This window comes from Bufo gargarizans, chromosome 1 (assembly GCF_014858855.1).
Source record: "Bufo gargarizans isolate SCDJY-AF-19 chromosome 1, ASM1485885v1, whole genome shotgun sequence".
Taxonomy (NCBI): domain Eukaryota; kingdom Metazoa; phylum Chordata; class Amphibia; order Anura; family Bufonidae; genus Bufo; species Bufo gargarizans.
This window is the reverse complement of record NC_058080.1, coordinates 278,015,451-278,031,074: the sequence shown is the minus strand read 5'-3', so window position 1 is coordinate 278,031,074 and position 15,624 is coordinate 278,015,451. Positions and strand designations below refer to the sequence as shown.

The 15,624-nt window shown below is 48.4% G+C and overlaps 1 protein-coding gene across 1 annotated transcript; it reads right to left on the bottom strand.

Annotated features, from left to right (window-relative positions):
- Window positions 1-11,038: 11,038 nt before the first annotated feature.
- LOC122926486 (olfactory receptor 52E8-like) lies at window positions 11,039-12,043 on the bottom strand. The gene has a single exon (XM_044277875.1). It carries the CDS (start codon window positions 12,041-12,043, stop codon window positions 11,039-11,041), a length of 1,005 nt encoding a protein of 334 aa, XP_044133810.1.
- Window positions 12,044-15,624: the final 3,581 nt, after the last annotated feature.

The following is a 15,624-nucleotide window of genomic DNA, read 5'->3' as shown; positions in this document are numbered from 1 at the left end:
CAGGTGGATACACAGCTGATAGTCCTACTGAATAGACTGTTAGAATTTGTATTATGGCAAGAAAAAAGCAGCTAAGCAAAGAAAAACGAGTGGCCATCATTACTATAAGAAATTAAGGTCAGTCAGTCCGAAAAATTGGGAAAACTTTGAAAGTGTCCCCAAGTGCAGTCACAAAAACCATCAAGTGCTACAAAGAAACTGGCTCACATGCGGACCGCCCCAGGAAAGGAAGACCAAGAGTCACCTCTGCTGCGGAGGATAAGTTCATCCGAGTCACCAGCCTCAGAAATCGCAGGTTAACAGCAGCTCAGATTAGAGACCAGGTCAATGCCACACAGAGTTCTAGCAGCAGACACATCTCTAGAACAACTGCTAGGAGGAGACTGTGTGAATCAGGCCTTCATGGTAGAATATCTGCTAGGAAACCACTGCTAAGGACAGGCAACAAGCAGAAGAGACTTGTTTGGGCTAAATAACACAAGGAATGAACATTAGACCAGTGGAAATCTGTGCTTTGGTCTGATGAGTCCAAATTTGAGATCTTTGGTGCCAACCACTGCGTCTTTGTGCGACGCAGAAAAGGTGAACGGATGGACTCTACATGCCTGGTTCCCACCGTGAAGCATGGAGGAGGAGGTGTGATGGTGTGGGGGTGCTTTGCCGGTGACACTGTTGGGGATTTATTCCAAATTGAAGGCATACTGAACCAGCATGGCTACCACAGCATCTTGCAGCGGCATGCTATTCAATCCGGTTTGCATTTAGTTGGACCATCATTTATTTTTCAACAGGACAATGACCCCAAACACACCTCCAGGCTGTGTAAGGGCTATTTGACCATGAAGGAGAGTGATGGGGTGCTGCGCCAGATGACCTGGCCTCCACAGTCACCGGACCTGAACCCAATCGAGATGGTTTGGGGTGAGCTGGACCGCAGAGTGAAGGCAAAAGGGCCAACAAGTGCTAAGCATCTCTGGGAACTCCTTCAAGACTGTTGGAAGACCATTTCAGATGACTACCTCTTGAAGCTCATCAAGAGAATGCCAAGAGTGTGCAAAGCAGTAATCAAAGCAAAAGGTGGCTACTTTGAAGAACCTAGAATATGACATATTTTCAGTTGTTTCACACTTTTTGTTATGTATATAATTCCACATGTGTTAATTCATAGTTTTGATGCCTTCAGTGTGAATCTACAATCTTCATAGTCATGAAAATAAAGAAAACTCTTTGAATGAGAAGGTGTGTAAAAACTTTTGGTCTGTACTGTATATCTGTTGGTCTTTAGTTTGGCTTAGAGTTGTTTCTTCTGATCCATCATACACATATCTGTTGGCCTCCCCTTTGGCTGCAGTTTTTTCTCCCCCGGTCAGAATCGCCTACATTTATATGTACTGTCTGGAGGATGTGGTGAGTTGTTTTGCCATCAGCTTCTTCCTCCTTCCATTGTGTGCTATGTTCTCCACCCCCACTAGGGGTCGCTGCTGTCACATTAATACCCTGGATCAGTCACCCGGGATGGGTTCTGGGTTCATTTGAGCCACGCCTGTGATTTCTCGTTCTGCGCCAGCAACACGGACAGTGCTCGTGCATTGGGGACCACAATTTGCGATCCTTAATGCACGAAACAGGCGGCTCACATCCGTGTGCATGAGCCCTGAATTTACATTTCTTCTGTACAGCTCCGCAGAATACGCTGGAAGTAAATCCAAATAAATGCTCTGATCAGGTGATCACCGAGACTCCACGTTATAAGACGGAGCAGATATATTCCAATTTATTATATTACGAGCGCATATGCTCCTCCTGTCCTGAATGGTACCTGCACTGATACATTGTAACAAACCCATCATTTATTAAAAGTAAGCAGAGGTTTGGGAGATGGTGAGATGGAAATTGCTCTAGAAAGTTGCAAACTTTTCATTTTACCTTGAGATTTCTTTACGGACGTCTGAACACCGACCCTTTAATACTACAAGGTAAGTTCCCTCAGACGAGCGCCATTCAGTGCTGTACATGCATGTATGACAGTGGTGGACACAGATTTGTGGAGCAGACAAAAACCTGCTGCTCTCTCTCCTCTCAGAGCCACAGAAAGAGAACCTGCAGAGGCTTCATCCCCTCCTCTCTCATAGCATGCATGTGCATGTATACTACCTGAGAGATATCTGCAGCTGCATCCCCCTTTATCTGTCCGAGCATGTAGTCCAACTGGCACCAGAGAGAACACTGCAGCTGCACCCCCTTTTATCTGTCCGAGCATGTGGTCTTACATAGAGAAGCTGCAGCTGCATCCCCTTCCTTCTTCCTCACAGCATGCTGTCTCACAGACGCTACCAGAGAGATGCCTGCAGCTGCAAGACGCTGCAAGAGAGAATCTGTGACTGCAGCCCCCTTCTCACAGCATGCAGTCTGATTGACGCTAATAGAGAGAAGCTGCAGCTGCATCTCCCTCCTCTCTTACAGGATGCAGTCTCATTGACACTAACAGAGAGAAGCTGCAGCTGCATCTCCCTCCTCTCTTACAGGATGCAGTCTCACAGAGACAGGGTTATAAGCTGCAGCTGCATCTCCCTCCTCTCTTACAGGATGCAGTCTCACGGAGACAGAGTGATAAGCTGCAGCTGCATCTCCCTCCTCTCTTACAGGATGCAGTCTCACAGAGACAGAGTGATAAGCTGCAGCTGCATCTCCCTCCTCTCTTACAGGATGCAGTCTTACTGAGACAGAGTGATAAGCTGCAGCTGCATCTCCCCCCTCTCTTACAGGATGCAGTCTCATGGAGACAGAGTGATAAGCTGCAGCTGCATCTCCCTCCTCTCTTACAGGATGCAGTCTCATGGAGACAGAGTGATAAGCTGCAGCTGCATCTCCCTCCTCTCTTCCAGGATGCAGTCTCATGGAGACAGAGTGATAAGCTGCAGCTGCATCTCCCTCCTCTCTTACAGGATGCAGTCTCAGGGAGACAGAGTGATAAGCTGCAGCTGCATCTCCCTCCTCTCTTACAGTATGCAGTCTCACATAGACAGAGTGATAAGCTGCAGCTGCATCTCCCTCCTCTCTTACAGGATGCAGTCTCATGGAGACAGAGTGATAAGCTTAAGCTGCATCTCCCCCCTCTCTTACAGGATGCAGTCTCATGGAGACAGAGTGATAAGCTGCAGCTGCATCTCCCCCCTCTCTTACAGGATGCAGTCTCACAGAGACAGAGTGATAAGCTGCAGCTGCATCTCCCTCCTCTCTTACAGGATGCAGTCTCATGGAGACAGAGTGATAAGCTGCAGCTGCATCTCCCCCCTCTCTTACAGGATGCAGTCTCAGGGAGACAGAGTGATAAGCTGCAGCTGTATCTCCCCCCTCTCTTACAGGATGCAGTCTCATGGGGACAGAGTGATAAGCTGCAGCTGCATCTCCCTCCTCTCTTACAGGATGCAGTCTCAGGGAGACAGAGTGATAAGCTGCAGCTGCATCTCCCTCCTCTCTTACAGGATGCAGTCTCATGGAGACAGAGTGATAAGCAGCAGCTGTATCTCCCCCCTCTCTTACAGGATGCAGTCTCATGGGGACAGAGTGATAAGCTGCAGCTGCATCTCCATCCTCTCTTACAGTATGCAGTCTCATGGGGACAGAGTGATAAGCTGCAGCTGCATCTCCCCCTCTCTTACAGGATGCAGTCTCATGGGGACAGAGTGATAAGCTGCAGCTGCATCTCCCTCCTCTCTTACAGGATGCAGTCTCACGGAGACAGAGTGATAAGCTGCAGCTGCATCTCCCCCCTCTCTTACAGGATGCAGTCTCATGGGGACAGAGTGATAAGCTGCAGCTGCATCTCCCTCCTCTCTTACAGTATGCAGTCTCATGGGGACAGAGTGATAAGCTGCAGCTGCATCTCCCTCCTCTCTTACAGGATGCAGTCTCATGGAGACAGAGTGATAAGCTGCAGCTGCATCTCCCTCCTCTCTTACAGGATGCAGTCTCATGGGGACAGAGTGATAAGCTGCAGCTGCATCTCCCTCCTCTCTTACAGGATGCAGTCTCACGGAGACAGAGTGATAAGCTGCAGCTGTATCTCCCTCCTCTCTTACAGGATGCAGTCTCATGGGGACAGAGTGATAAGCTGCAGCTGCATCTCCCTCCTCTCTTACAGGATGCAGTCTCATGGAGACAGAGTGATAAGCTGCAGCTGTATCTCCCCCCTCTCTTACAGGATGCAGTCTCATGGGGACAGAGTGATAAGCTGCAGCTGCATCTCCCTCCTCTCTTACAGTATGCAGTCTCATGGGGACAGAGTGATAAGCTGCAGCTGCATCTCCCTCCTCTCTTACAGGATGCAGTCTCATGGGGACAGAGTGATAAGCTGCAGCTGCATCTCCCTCCTCTCTTACAGTATGCAGTCTCACGGAGACAGAGTGATAAGCTGCAGCTGCATCTCCCCCCTCTCTTACAGTATGCAGTCTCATGGGGACAGAGTGATAAGCTGCAGCTGCATCTCCCTCCTCTCTTACAGGATGCAGTCTCATGGGGACAGAGTGATAAGCTGCAGCTGCATCTCCCTCCTCTCTTACAGGATACAGTCTCACGGAGACAGAGTGATAAGCTGCATCTCCCCCCTCTCTTACAGGATGCAGTCTCACGGAGACAGAGTGATAAGCTGCAGCTGCATCTCCCTCCTCTCTTACAGGATGCAGTCTCACAGAGACAGAGTGATAAGCTGCACCTGCATCTCCCCCCTCTCTTACAGTATGCAGTCTCATGGTGACAGAGTGATAAGCTGCAGCTGCATCTCCCCCCTCTCTTACAGGATGCAGTCTCATGGTGACAGAGTGATAAGCTGCAGCTGCATCTCCCTCCTCTCTTACAGGATGCAGTCTCATGGAGACAGAGTGATAAGCTGCAGCTGCATCTCCCTCCTCTCTTCCAGGATGCAGTCTCATGGAGACAGAGTGATAAGCTGCAGCTGCATCTCCCCCCTCTCTTACAGGATGCAGTCTCATGGAGACAGAGTGATAAGCTGCAGCTGCATCTCCCTCCTCTCTTACAGGATGCAGTCTCATGGGGACAGAGTGATAAGCTGCAGCTGCATCTCCCTCCTCTCTTACAGGATGCAGTCTCATGGAGACAGATTGATAAGCTGCAGCTGCATCTCCCTCCTCTCTTACAGGATGCAGTCTCATGGAGACAGAGTGATAAGCTGCAGCTGCATCTCCCTCCTCTCTTACAGGATGCAGTCTCACGGAGACAGAGTGATAAGCTGCAGCTGCATCTCCCTCCTCTCTTACAGGATGCAGTCTCACGGAGACAGAGTGATAAGCTGCAGCTGCATCTCCCCCCTCTCTTACAGGATGCAGTCTCACGGAGACAGAGTGATAAGCTGCAGCTACATCTCCCCCCTCTCTTACAGGATGCAGTCTCACGGAGACAGAGTGATAAGCTGCAGCTACATCTCCCCCCTCTCTTACAGGATGCAGTCTCATGGAGACAGAGTGATAAGCTGCAGCTGCATCTCCCTCCTCTCTTACAGTATGCAGTCTCATGGGGACAGAGTGATAAGCTGCAGCTGCATCTCCCTCCTCTCTTACAGGATGCAGTCTCATGGGGACAGAGTGATAAGCTGCAGCTGCATCTCCCTCCTCTCTTACAGTATGCAGTCTCACGGAGACAGAGTGATAAGCTGCAGCTGCATCTCCCCCCTCTCTTACAGTATGCAGTCTCATGGGGACAGAGTGATAAGCTGCAGCTGCATCTCCCTCCTCTCTTACAGGATGCAGTCTCATGGGGACAGAGTGATAAGCTGCAGCTGCATCTCCCTCCTCTCTTACAGGATACAGTCTCACGGAGACAGAGTGATAAGCTGCATCTCCCCCCTCTTACAGGATGCAGTCTCACGGAGACAGAGTGATAAGCTGCAGCTGCATCTCCCTCCTCTCTTACAGGATGCAGTCTCACAGAGACAGAGTGATAAGCTGCACCTGCATCTCCCCCCTCTCTTACAGTATGCAGTCTCATGGGGACAGAGTGATAAGCTGCAGCTGCATCTCCCCCCTCTCTTACAGGATGCAGTCTCATGGGGACAGAGTGATAAGCTGCAGCTGCATCTCCCTCCTCTCTTACAGGATGCAGTCTCATGGAGACAGAGTGATAAGCTGCAGCTGCATCTCCCTCCTCTCTTCCAGGATGCAGTCTCATGGAGACAGAGTGATAAGCTGCAGCTGCATCTCCCCCCTCTCTTACAGGATGCAGTCTCATGGAGACAGAGTGATAAGCTGCAGCTGCATCTCCCTCCTCTCTTACAGGATGCAGTCTCATGGGGACAGAGTGATAAGCTGCAGCTGCATCTCCCTCCTCTCTTACAGGATGCAGTCTCATGGAGACAGATTGATAAGCTGCAGCTGCATCTCCCTCCTCTCTTACAGGATGCAGTCTCATGGAGACAGAGTGATAAGCTGCAGCTGCATCTCCCTCCTCTCTTACAGGATGCAGTCTCACGGAGACAGAGTGATAAGCTGCAGCTGCATCTCCCTCCTCTCTTACAGGATGCAGTCTCACGGAGACAGAGTGATAAGCTGCAGCTGCATCTCCCCCCTCTCTTACAGGATGCAGTCTCACGGAGACAGAGTGATAAGCTGCAGCTGCATCTCCCCCCTCTCTTACAGGATGCAGTCTCACGGAGACAGAGTGATAAGCTGCAGCTACATCTCCCCCCTCTCTTACAGGATGCAGTCTCATGGAGACAGAGTGATAAGCTGCAGCTGCATCTCCCTCCTCTCTTACAGGATACAGTCTCACAGAGACAGAGTGATAAGCTGCAGCTGCATCTCCCCCCTCTCTTACAGTATGCAGTCTCATGGAGACAGAGAGAAGCTGCAGCTGCATCTCCCCCCTCTCTTACAGGATGCAGTCTCATGGAGACAGATTGATAAGCTGCAGCTGCATCTCCCTCCTCTCTTACAGGATGCAGTCTCATGGAGACAGATTGATAAGCTGCAGCTGCATCTCCCTCCTCTCTTACAGGATGCAGTCTCACAGAGACAGAGTGATAAGCTGCACCTGCATCTCCCCCCTCTCTTACAGTATGCAGTCTCATGGAGACAGAGAGAAGCTGCAGCTGCATCTCCCCCCTCTCTTACAGGATGCAGTCTCACGGAGACAGAGTGATAAGCTGCAGCTGCATCTCCCACCTCTCTTACAGGATGCAGTCTCACGGAGACAGAGTGATAAGCTGCAGCTGCATCTCCCCCCTCTCTTACAGGATGCAGTCTCATGGGGACAGAGTGATAAGCTGCAGCTGCATCTCCCCCCTCTCTTACAGGATGCAGTCTCATGGAGACAGAGTGATAAGCTGCAGCTGCATCTCCCTCCTCTCTTACAGGATGCAGTCTCATGGAGACAGAGTGATAAGCTGCACCTGCATCTCCCCCCTCTCTTACAGTATGCAGTCTCATGGGGACAGAGTGATAAGCTGCAGCTGCATCTCCCCCCTCTCTTACAGGATGCAGTCTCATGGAGACAGAGTGATAAGCTGCAGCTGCATCTCCCCCCTCTCTTACAGGATGCAGTCTCACGGAGACAGAGTGATAAGCTGCAGCTGTATCTCCCTCCTCTCTTACAGGATGCAGTCTCACGGAGACAGAGTGATAAGCTGCAGCTGTATCTCCCCCCTCTCTTACAGGATGCAGTCTCATGGGGACAGAGTGATAAGCTGCAGCTGCATCTCCCTCCTCTCTTACAGTATGCAGTCTCATGGGGACAGAGTGATAAGCTGCAGCTGTATCTCCCCCCTCTCTTACAGTATGCAGTCTCACATAGACAGAGTGATAAGCTGCAGCTGCATCTCCCTCCTCTCTTACAGGATGCAGTCTCACGGAGACAGAGTGATAAGCTGCAGCTGCATCTCCCCCCTCTCTTACAGTATGCAGTCTCATGGGGACAGAGTGATAAGCTGCAGCTGCATCTCCCCCCTCTCTTACAGGATGCAGTCTCATGGAGACAGAGTGATAAGCTGCACTTGCATCTCCCCCCTCTCTTACAGTATGCAGTCTCATGGGGACAGAGTGATAAGCTGCAGCTGCATCTCCCCCCTCTCTTACAGGATGCAGTCTCATGGAGACAGAGTGATAAGCTGCAGCTGCATCTCCCTCCTCTCTTACAGGATGCAGTCTCACAGAGACAGAGTGATAAGCTGCAGCTGCATCTCCCCCTCTCTTACAGGATGCAGTCTCACGGAGACAGAGTGATAAGCTGCAGCTGTATCTCCCCCCTCTCTTACAGGATGCAGTCTCATGGTGACAGAGTGATAAGCTGCAGCTGCATCTCCCTCCTCTCTTACAGTATGCAGTCTCATGGGGACAGAGTGATAAGCTGCAGCTGTATCTCCCCCCTCTCTTACAGTATGCAGTCTCACATAGACAGAGTGATAAGCTGCAGCTGCATCTCCCACCTCTCTTACAGGATGCAGTCTCACGGAGACAGAGTGATAAGCTGCAGCTGCATCTCCCCCCTCTCTTACAGTATGCAGTCTCATGGGGACAGAGTGATAAGCTGCAGCTGCATCTCCCCCCTCTCTTACAGGATGCAGTCTCATGGAGACAGAGTGATAAGCTGCACCTGCATCTCCCCCCTCTCTTACAGTATGCAGTCTCATGGGGACAGAGTGATAAGCTGCAGCTGCATCTCCCCCCTCTCTTACAGGATGCAGTCTCATGGAGACAGAGTGATAAGCTGCAGCTGCATCTCCCTCCTCTCTTACAGGATGCAGTCTCACAGAGACAGAGTGATAAGCTGCAGCTGCATCTCCCCCTCTCTTACAGGATGCAGTCTCATGGAGACAGAGTGATAAGCTGCAGCTGCATCTCCCTCCTCTCTTACAGGATGCAGTCTCACAGAGACAGAGTGATAAGCTGCAGCTGTATCTCCCTCCTCTCTTACAGGATGCAGTCTCACGGAGACAGAGTGATAAGCTGCAGCTGCATCTCCCCCCTCTCTTACAGGATGCAGTCTCATAGAGACAGAGTGATAAGCTGCAGCTGCATCTCCCTCCTCTCTTACAGGATGCAGTCTCACAGAGACAGAGTGATAAGCTGCAGCTGTATCTCCCCCCTCTCTTACAGGATGCAGTCTCATGGGGACAGAGTGATAAGCTGCAGCTGCATCTCCCTCCTCTCTTACAGTATGCAGTCTCATGGGGACAGAGTGATAAGCTGCAGCTGCATCTCCCTCCTCTCTTACAGGATGCAGTCTCACAGAGACAGAGTGATAAGCTGCAGCTGTATCTCCCCCCTCTCTTACAGTATGCAGTCTCACATAGACAGAGTGATAAGCTGCAGCTGCATCTCCCTCCTCTCTTACAGGATGCAGTCTCACGGAGACAGAGTGATAAGCTGCAGCTGCATCTCCCCCCTCTCTTACAGTATGCAGTCTCATGGGGACAGAGTAATAAGCTGCAGCTGCATCTCCCCCCTCTCTTACAGGATGCAGTCTCATGGAGACAGAGTGATAAGCTGCAGCTGCATCTCCCTCCTCTCTTACAGGATGCAGTCTCACGGAGACAGAGTGATAAGCTGCAGCTGCATCTCCCTCCTCTCTTACAGGATGCAGTCTCATGGAGACAGATTGATAAGCTGCAGCTGCATCTCCCTCCTCTCTTACAGGATGCAGTCTCACGGAGACAGAGTGATAAGCTGCAGCTGCATCTCCCTCCTCTCTTACAGGATGCAGTCTCACGGAGACAGAGTGATAAGCTGCAGCTGCATCTCCCTCCTCTCTTACAGGATGCAGTCTCACGGAGACAGAGTGATATGCTGCAGCTGCATCTCCCCCCTCTCTTACAGGATGCAGTCTCATGGAGACAGAGTGATATGCTGCAGCTGCATCTCCCTCCTCTCTTACAGGATGCAGTCTCATGGGACAGAGTGATAAGCTGCAGCTGCATCTCCCTCCTCTCTTCCAGGATGCAGTCTCATGGAGACAGAGTGATAAGCTGCAGCTGCATCTCCCTCCTCTCTTACAGGATGCAGTCTCACGGAGACAGAGTGATAAGCTGCATCTCCCTCCTCTCTTACAGGATGCAGTCTCACGGAGACAGAGTGATAAGCTGCAGCTGCATCTCCCTCCTCTCTTACAGGATGCAGTCTCACGGAGACAGAGTGATAAGCTGCAGCTGCATCTCCTTCCTCTCTCAGTGTGCAGACTCACAGATATAACATGTATTACACTGGGCTCCAGGTGACTGAACTGGTCATGTGACCGCAGATACATAATAAGTCTGGAATAAATAAGAAAATCCCATAAGATTTATTTCATTAGTGTAAAGTGAGAAAAAGCAAAACCGCATCCAAAAGCTCTGCCTCTCAATATTCAGATCTATAATTTATTAAGCAACACAAAGCAAAAGTGAAAAGCATTGTATACAATAACAACCATGTGTTAGGACCAAACTCTACGTCCGATCCACATACCTATGATAATCAAGTCCTAAATACGGACAAATGTAGTGCACCAGAAGAGTACAGAATTCATCATGTGCAATAAATATCAGATATAAGTATAGGCAGGCAGGGTACATAGGTCCAACGCCCCACACGTATCGCTGGATCCAACAGCTTCCTCAGGGGTCTCTAAGTTAATGCTATGGTGTCCAGAATATATATATGAATCATTCACAGAAAATAATAATCACCTGTTTTTCCACCCTGCATTTATGTCATTAGTCTCATGAATGATTTGTAACATTACTTTTATTGACACCAGAAAAAATGGACAGGATGGGAGTTATACTCTTATGGTGTGACCTATACTAGTATGACACATCAAAGTTGTGCACCCCCTTGACTCTGTTTCAAGGGTACGGCCTTACAATAATCCCAAGTTATAGTGTATGGCGAGCCCCAATCTCCAGTCACTTCCGGAGCTGCAGTCACAATTCTGCCTGTTTCCTGTTAATTCAGGCTGCCATGCAACCATAGGACTGTATATACCATAGGATGTTTATATTAATGTGAATCTGCAGTCACCCCCTTCACTTTACATAGCCCCTCCCCCAGTATTATTGTAGAGTTTGTATTGAGGTTACTTTTCTACTTTGTGTCAGTTTCTTCAAATTTAATTTCCTCTTCCCATAAATCTTCACCAGGCAGATCCTAATCTCCTTCACCCTCAGGCCATAAATTATTGGGTTGACCATGGCTGGAAAGAAAAAGTATATTGCGCTTATGAGGTTCTGCATGTTGACCGGTATGGCGTCTCCGATCCTATAGACGATGGAGGATAAGAGTCCACAAGTGTAGATGAGCATGGCCACCATGAGGTGAGTGCCGCAGGTGTGCAAGGCCTTGTTCAGGGCTGGTCCTCTGATGATCCTCATGGCAATACGAAAGATGTCCAAGTAAGAGATCAGGATGAGGCTTCCGTCAAAAACCGAGACGAAGATCCTGATAAACAGTCCAGTGATGTGCACCTTGGAAATGTCTCCGCAGCCCAGGTTGAGGAGCACCATGTTCTCACAGGCAAAGCTTTGAATTATGTTTGAACTGCAGAACTGGACCTTAGAAACTGATATAACAATGGGGCAAATGAAGAGGACTCCTCGAAGAAGACTAACCGCCATGAGCAGCAGTAGGAACCGCGTGGTCATGATGTCATGGTAACGCAGTGGCTTGCAGATCGCAATGTATCTGTCCAAACCCATCAACACAACCACTGATGACTCAAGAACAATGGTCAAGTAGATCAGAAACATCTGCACCAAACAACCTGACAAGGAGATCTGGAAGACGTTTGAGGCCAAGCTGAGTAGGAAGGGCGGCAGAATGGTGGTGGTGCAAGAAACATTTATTGCAAAGAGGACAGAGATGAGTGTGTACATAGGGGACTGGAGAGTCTTCTCCACCCAGATCCTGGACATGATCAGAACATTCCCCACCAGAATCACAATATAGACCAACAGAAAGGGGATGATGAGGAGGATCCTGTGCTCTAAGAAGTCAGGGAATCCAAGTATAAGAAATTGTGTGTGGGAGGAGAAGCCTGTGCTCTGGTTCTTGACGTCCATTGTCATTGACCTTGCTCACTTGGTTTCGCCGAAGTCGGAGGACACAGTGTCCTCCATAGTCACACAATTTCTCTCTTGGTTGTCACAGTATTCAGGTTCCTCATGGTTTCCTGCAGAGTACTGGGGAATATTAAGGAAGTGTAGCACCTATGTGCTCTTGAGCCTTATCCCCTCCCAGCAGCATCTCCAGGTATCCTCCCACAGGACGCTAAGTCATTCTGCCTAGAGGCGATGAAATATAAAGAGCATTAGTGGAGATTAAAAACACAATAGCAGCAGCTTCACAGCTTCAGACACCAGTATCAGATTAATGGAGACCCCTTAGTAAAGTCTCATCTGATTTGGTGTGCAGCTTGGTGCTTGAATTATATGTTGAATATACAGTTCTCGAAGGGAAGGCTCTAGTGAGGTCAAGTTCTGCCACACAGGGTAACTCCTGGTTAATTCCCCTTTATTGTGTTGCTGCTTAGGATGTAAGGGGAGCATTGATTTCTAACATTAATCTGTTTTCCCTTAGTCCTAACAGCAGCACAAGCTTCTCACCCTAAGTAGGTTCCTTCTTTATAATACACACAAGGTGGGAGGGGCTACATGTCCTTATAAAGGCTAAGAAGTCTCTACCTAATTAGTTATTAATTAAATATTACATCTGTTCTACTAGTACAGAGGGCAGAATTACCCCCATTAGGGTCCATTCACACGTCGGCAAATTACGGATCCGCAAAACACGGACACCAGCATTGTGCATTCCCCATTTTGAGGACCGCACATCACCAGCACTCTCATAGAAAATGCCTTTTCTTGTCCACAATTGCGGACAATAGGACATGATCTATTTTTTTTGCGGAACGGACGTACGGATCCGCAAATACGGATGCGAACAGCACATTCCAGCCCCAATGAAAATAAATAGCTCCGCACCTGTTCTGCAAAATTGCGGAACGGATGCGGACCCATTTTGCGGACGTGTGAATGGACCGTTAATGTGCTGCTGTTAGCACTTAGGGGAAGCAGCTTAAAGAATATGGACACCTGTAAAAAATAAAATAAAATTACATTAATTTGTTTTGTGGAGAAAATCATTTCTCCAATTGGTTGTGTTTATTTATTTATTTATTTTCATTTTTGTTTGACCTCTGAGTGATTCTCTATCACTCCTCCTCGCTCAATACGGGAGCACGCACTGTCTCCCTCTCCCTCCTCCACCCTTCTCCTTGAGGATGACAGAGCGGTGCAGAGTGTCAGCTGTAACATACAGATGACACTCTGCTTGAAACGTCCGTTTAACCCCTTCTATGCCGCGGTCCTTAGAGACCGCTGTCTAGGAGGGGCTAATTATCGGGCCGCTGCTCTGCCATGGCAGCGGCCCAATGCTTGAAGGGTTAATGCCCCACCCTTTATAGATAGCTGAGCGTGGCACAAACCGCCCCCACCGCCCCAGTTCAGGATGGCAGAGCTCGCAGCACAAATTCCCCCTCCCCCCTTTCAATATGGCAGAGCGCTCAGCACAGTACCCCACAATTTCAGGATAACTGGCGCCATGATCTATAAAAGGATCACGTATCTTTTACCGCGCGGTAAACACCATAAAAAAAATAAAAGAAAAACTATGATGGAATTGAAATTTTGCTCACCACACTTCCCCAAAAATGTTTTTAAAAAGTAATCAAAAAAGTCATATATACCCCAAAATAGTACCAATCAAACCGTGACATCATCCCACAAAAAATGAGCCCCTATATAAGATAATCATCCAAAAATAAAAAAAATATGGATTTAAAAAATATGGACTCAAAAACATGATTTTTTTTTTCGAAAATGCTTTTATTGTGTAAAATAAAGTAAGAAAAATGCACATATTAGGTATCGCCGTGTCCAAAACAACCTGCTTTATAAGAATATCATGTGATCCAAACCGTTTGGTGAAAACTTTTTTTATCACCTTACGAAATAAAAAGTTTAAAACCAAGCAATTAAAAAGTCATATGTGCCCCAAAATGGTACCAATGAAACCGTCATCTCATCCCGCAAAAAATGAGACCCTACCTAAGACAATCATCCAAAAAATAAAAAAAATGTTTCAAAAATGTTTTTATTGTGTAAAATAACATTTTAAAAATGCACATATTAGGTATCGCCGTGTCTGTAACAAATTCTTTTATTGTGTAAAACCAGAATAAAATTAAAAAAATAGACATATTAGGTATCACCGTGTCCGTAATGACCTGCTCTATAAAATGATCACATGATCTGCCCTCAGGTGAATATTCTAAAAAAATAAAAATAAAAACTGTGCCAGAACAGCCATTTTTTGGTTACCTTACAAAACGCACAACTACCTCTAGTGAAAGATTTCTATACTGCAGGAGTAACCCAAATATATATATCTAACAATGGCAGCACATCAATATGGCGGTGCAGGCCCATAGATCCGGCCACTTTAAGAATATAAAAAAGCATCACTCTCACAAAAACGGAGTAAAAAGTAAAACACTTTATTCACTCCTGTAAACACAACTAGGAATGAGCGAACTTATGTTTCAGGTTCGGCGTACAAGGTTCAGGTTCAGGTTATGTAAGAATTCCGTTATGGATTTCGCTACCATGGACCATAACTTATAATGGAATCCATAATGGCTCCATTGGAAAATGAAAGGAGGAATCTGATTGGTTGCTACGGGGTAACTAAGCCAGCTCTACTGTACACTAGTTTGATAAATGACCCCCACTGTGTACTTTTAAGTACGTAGCGCTGTGTGTCTTAGGCCTCATGCACATGGCTGTTGCCTGGCCGTTCCCGAATTGTGGCCTGCAAACCGCGGGTCCGTAATATGCGGGCACCGGCATGTAGGGTGGCCACTGTGGGGGTGGGTCTTATCTCAGAGAAGGGGTGGAGCAGAGCTAAGCTATGTAACAGGATGTAGGGGTGGGTCTTATCTCAGAGAAGGGGTGGAGCAGAACTTAGCTATGTAACAGGATGTGTGGGTGGGTCTTATCTCAGAGAAGGGGTGGAGCAGAGCTAAGCTATGTACCAGGATGTAGGGGTGGGGCTCATCTCAGAGAAGGGGGTTGAGCAGAGCTGAGCTATGTAACAGGATGTGGAGGTGGGGCTCATCTTAGAGAAGGGGGTGGAGCAAAGCTGAGCTATGTAATAAGATGTGGGGGTGGGGATTTTCTAAGAGAAGGGGTGGAGCAAAGCTGTGCTATGTAACAGGATGTAAGGGTGGAGCTCATCTCAGAGAAGAGAGCAGAGCTGAGCTATATACCAGGATGTAAGGGTGGAGCTCATCTCAGAGAAGAGAGCAGAGCTGAGCTATATACCAGGATGTAAGGGTGGAGCTCATCTCAAAGAAGAGAGCAGAGCTGAGCTATATACCAGGATGTAAGGGTGGAGCTCATCTCAGAGAAGTGAGTTGAGCAGAGCTGAGCTATATACCAGGATGTGGGGGTGGAGCTCATCTCAGAGAAGTGGCTTGAGCAGAGCTGAGCTATGTACCAGGATGTAGGGGTGGAGCTCATCTCAGAGAAGTGGGTTGAGCAGAGCTGAGCTATGTAACAGGATGTGGGGGTGGGGCTCATCT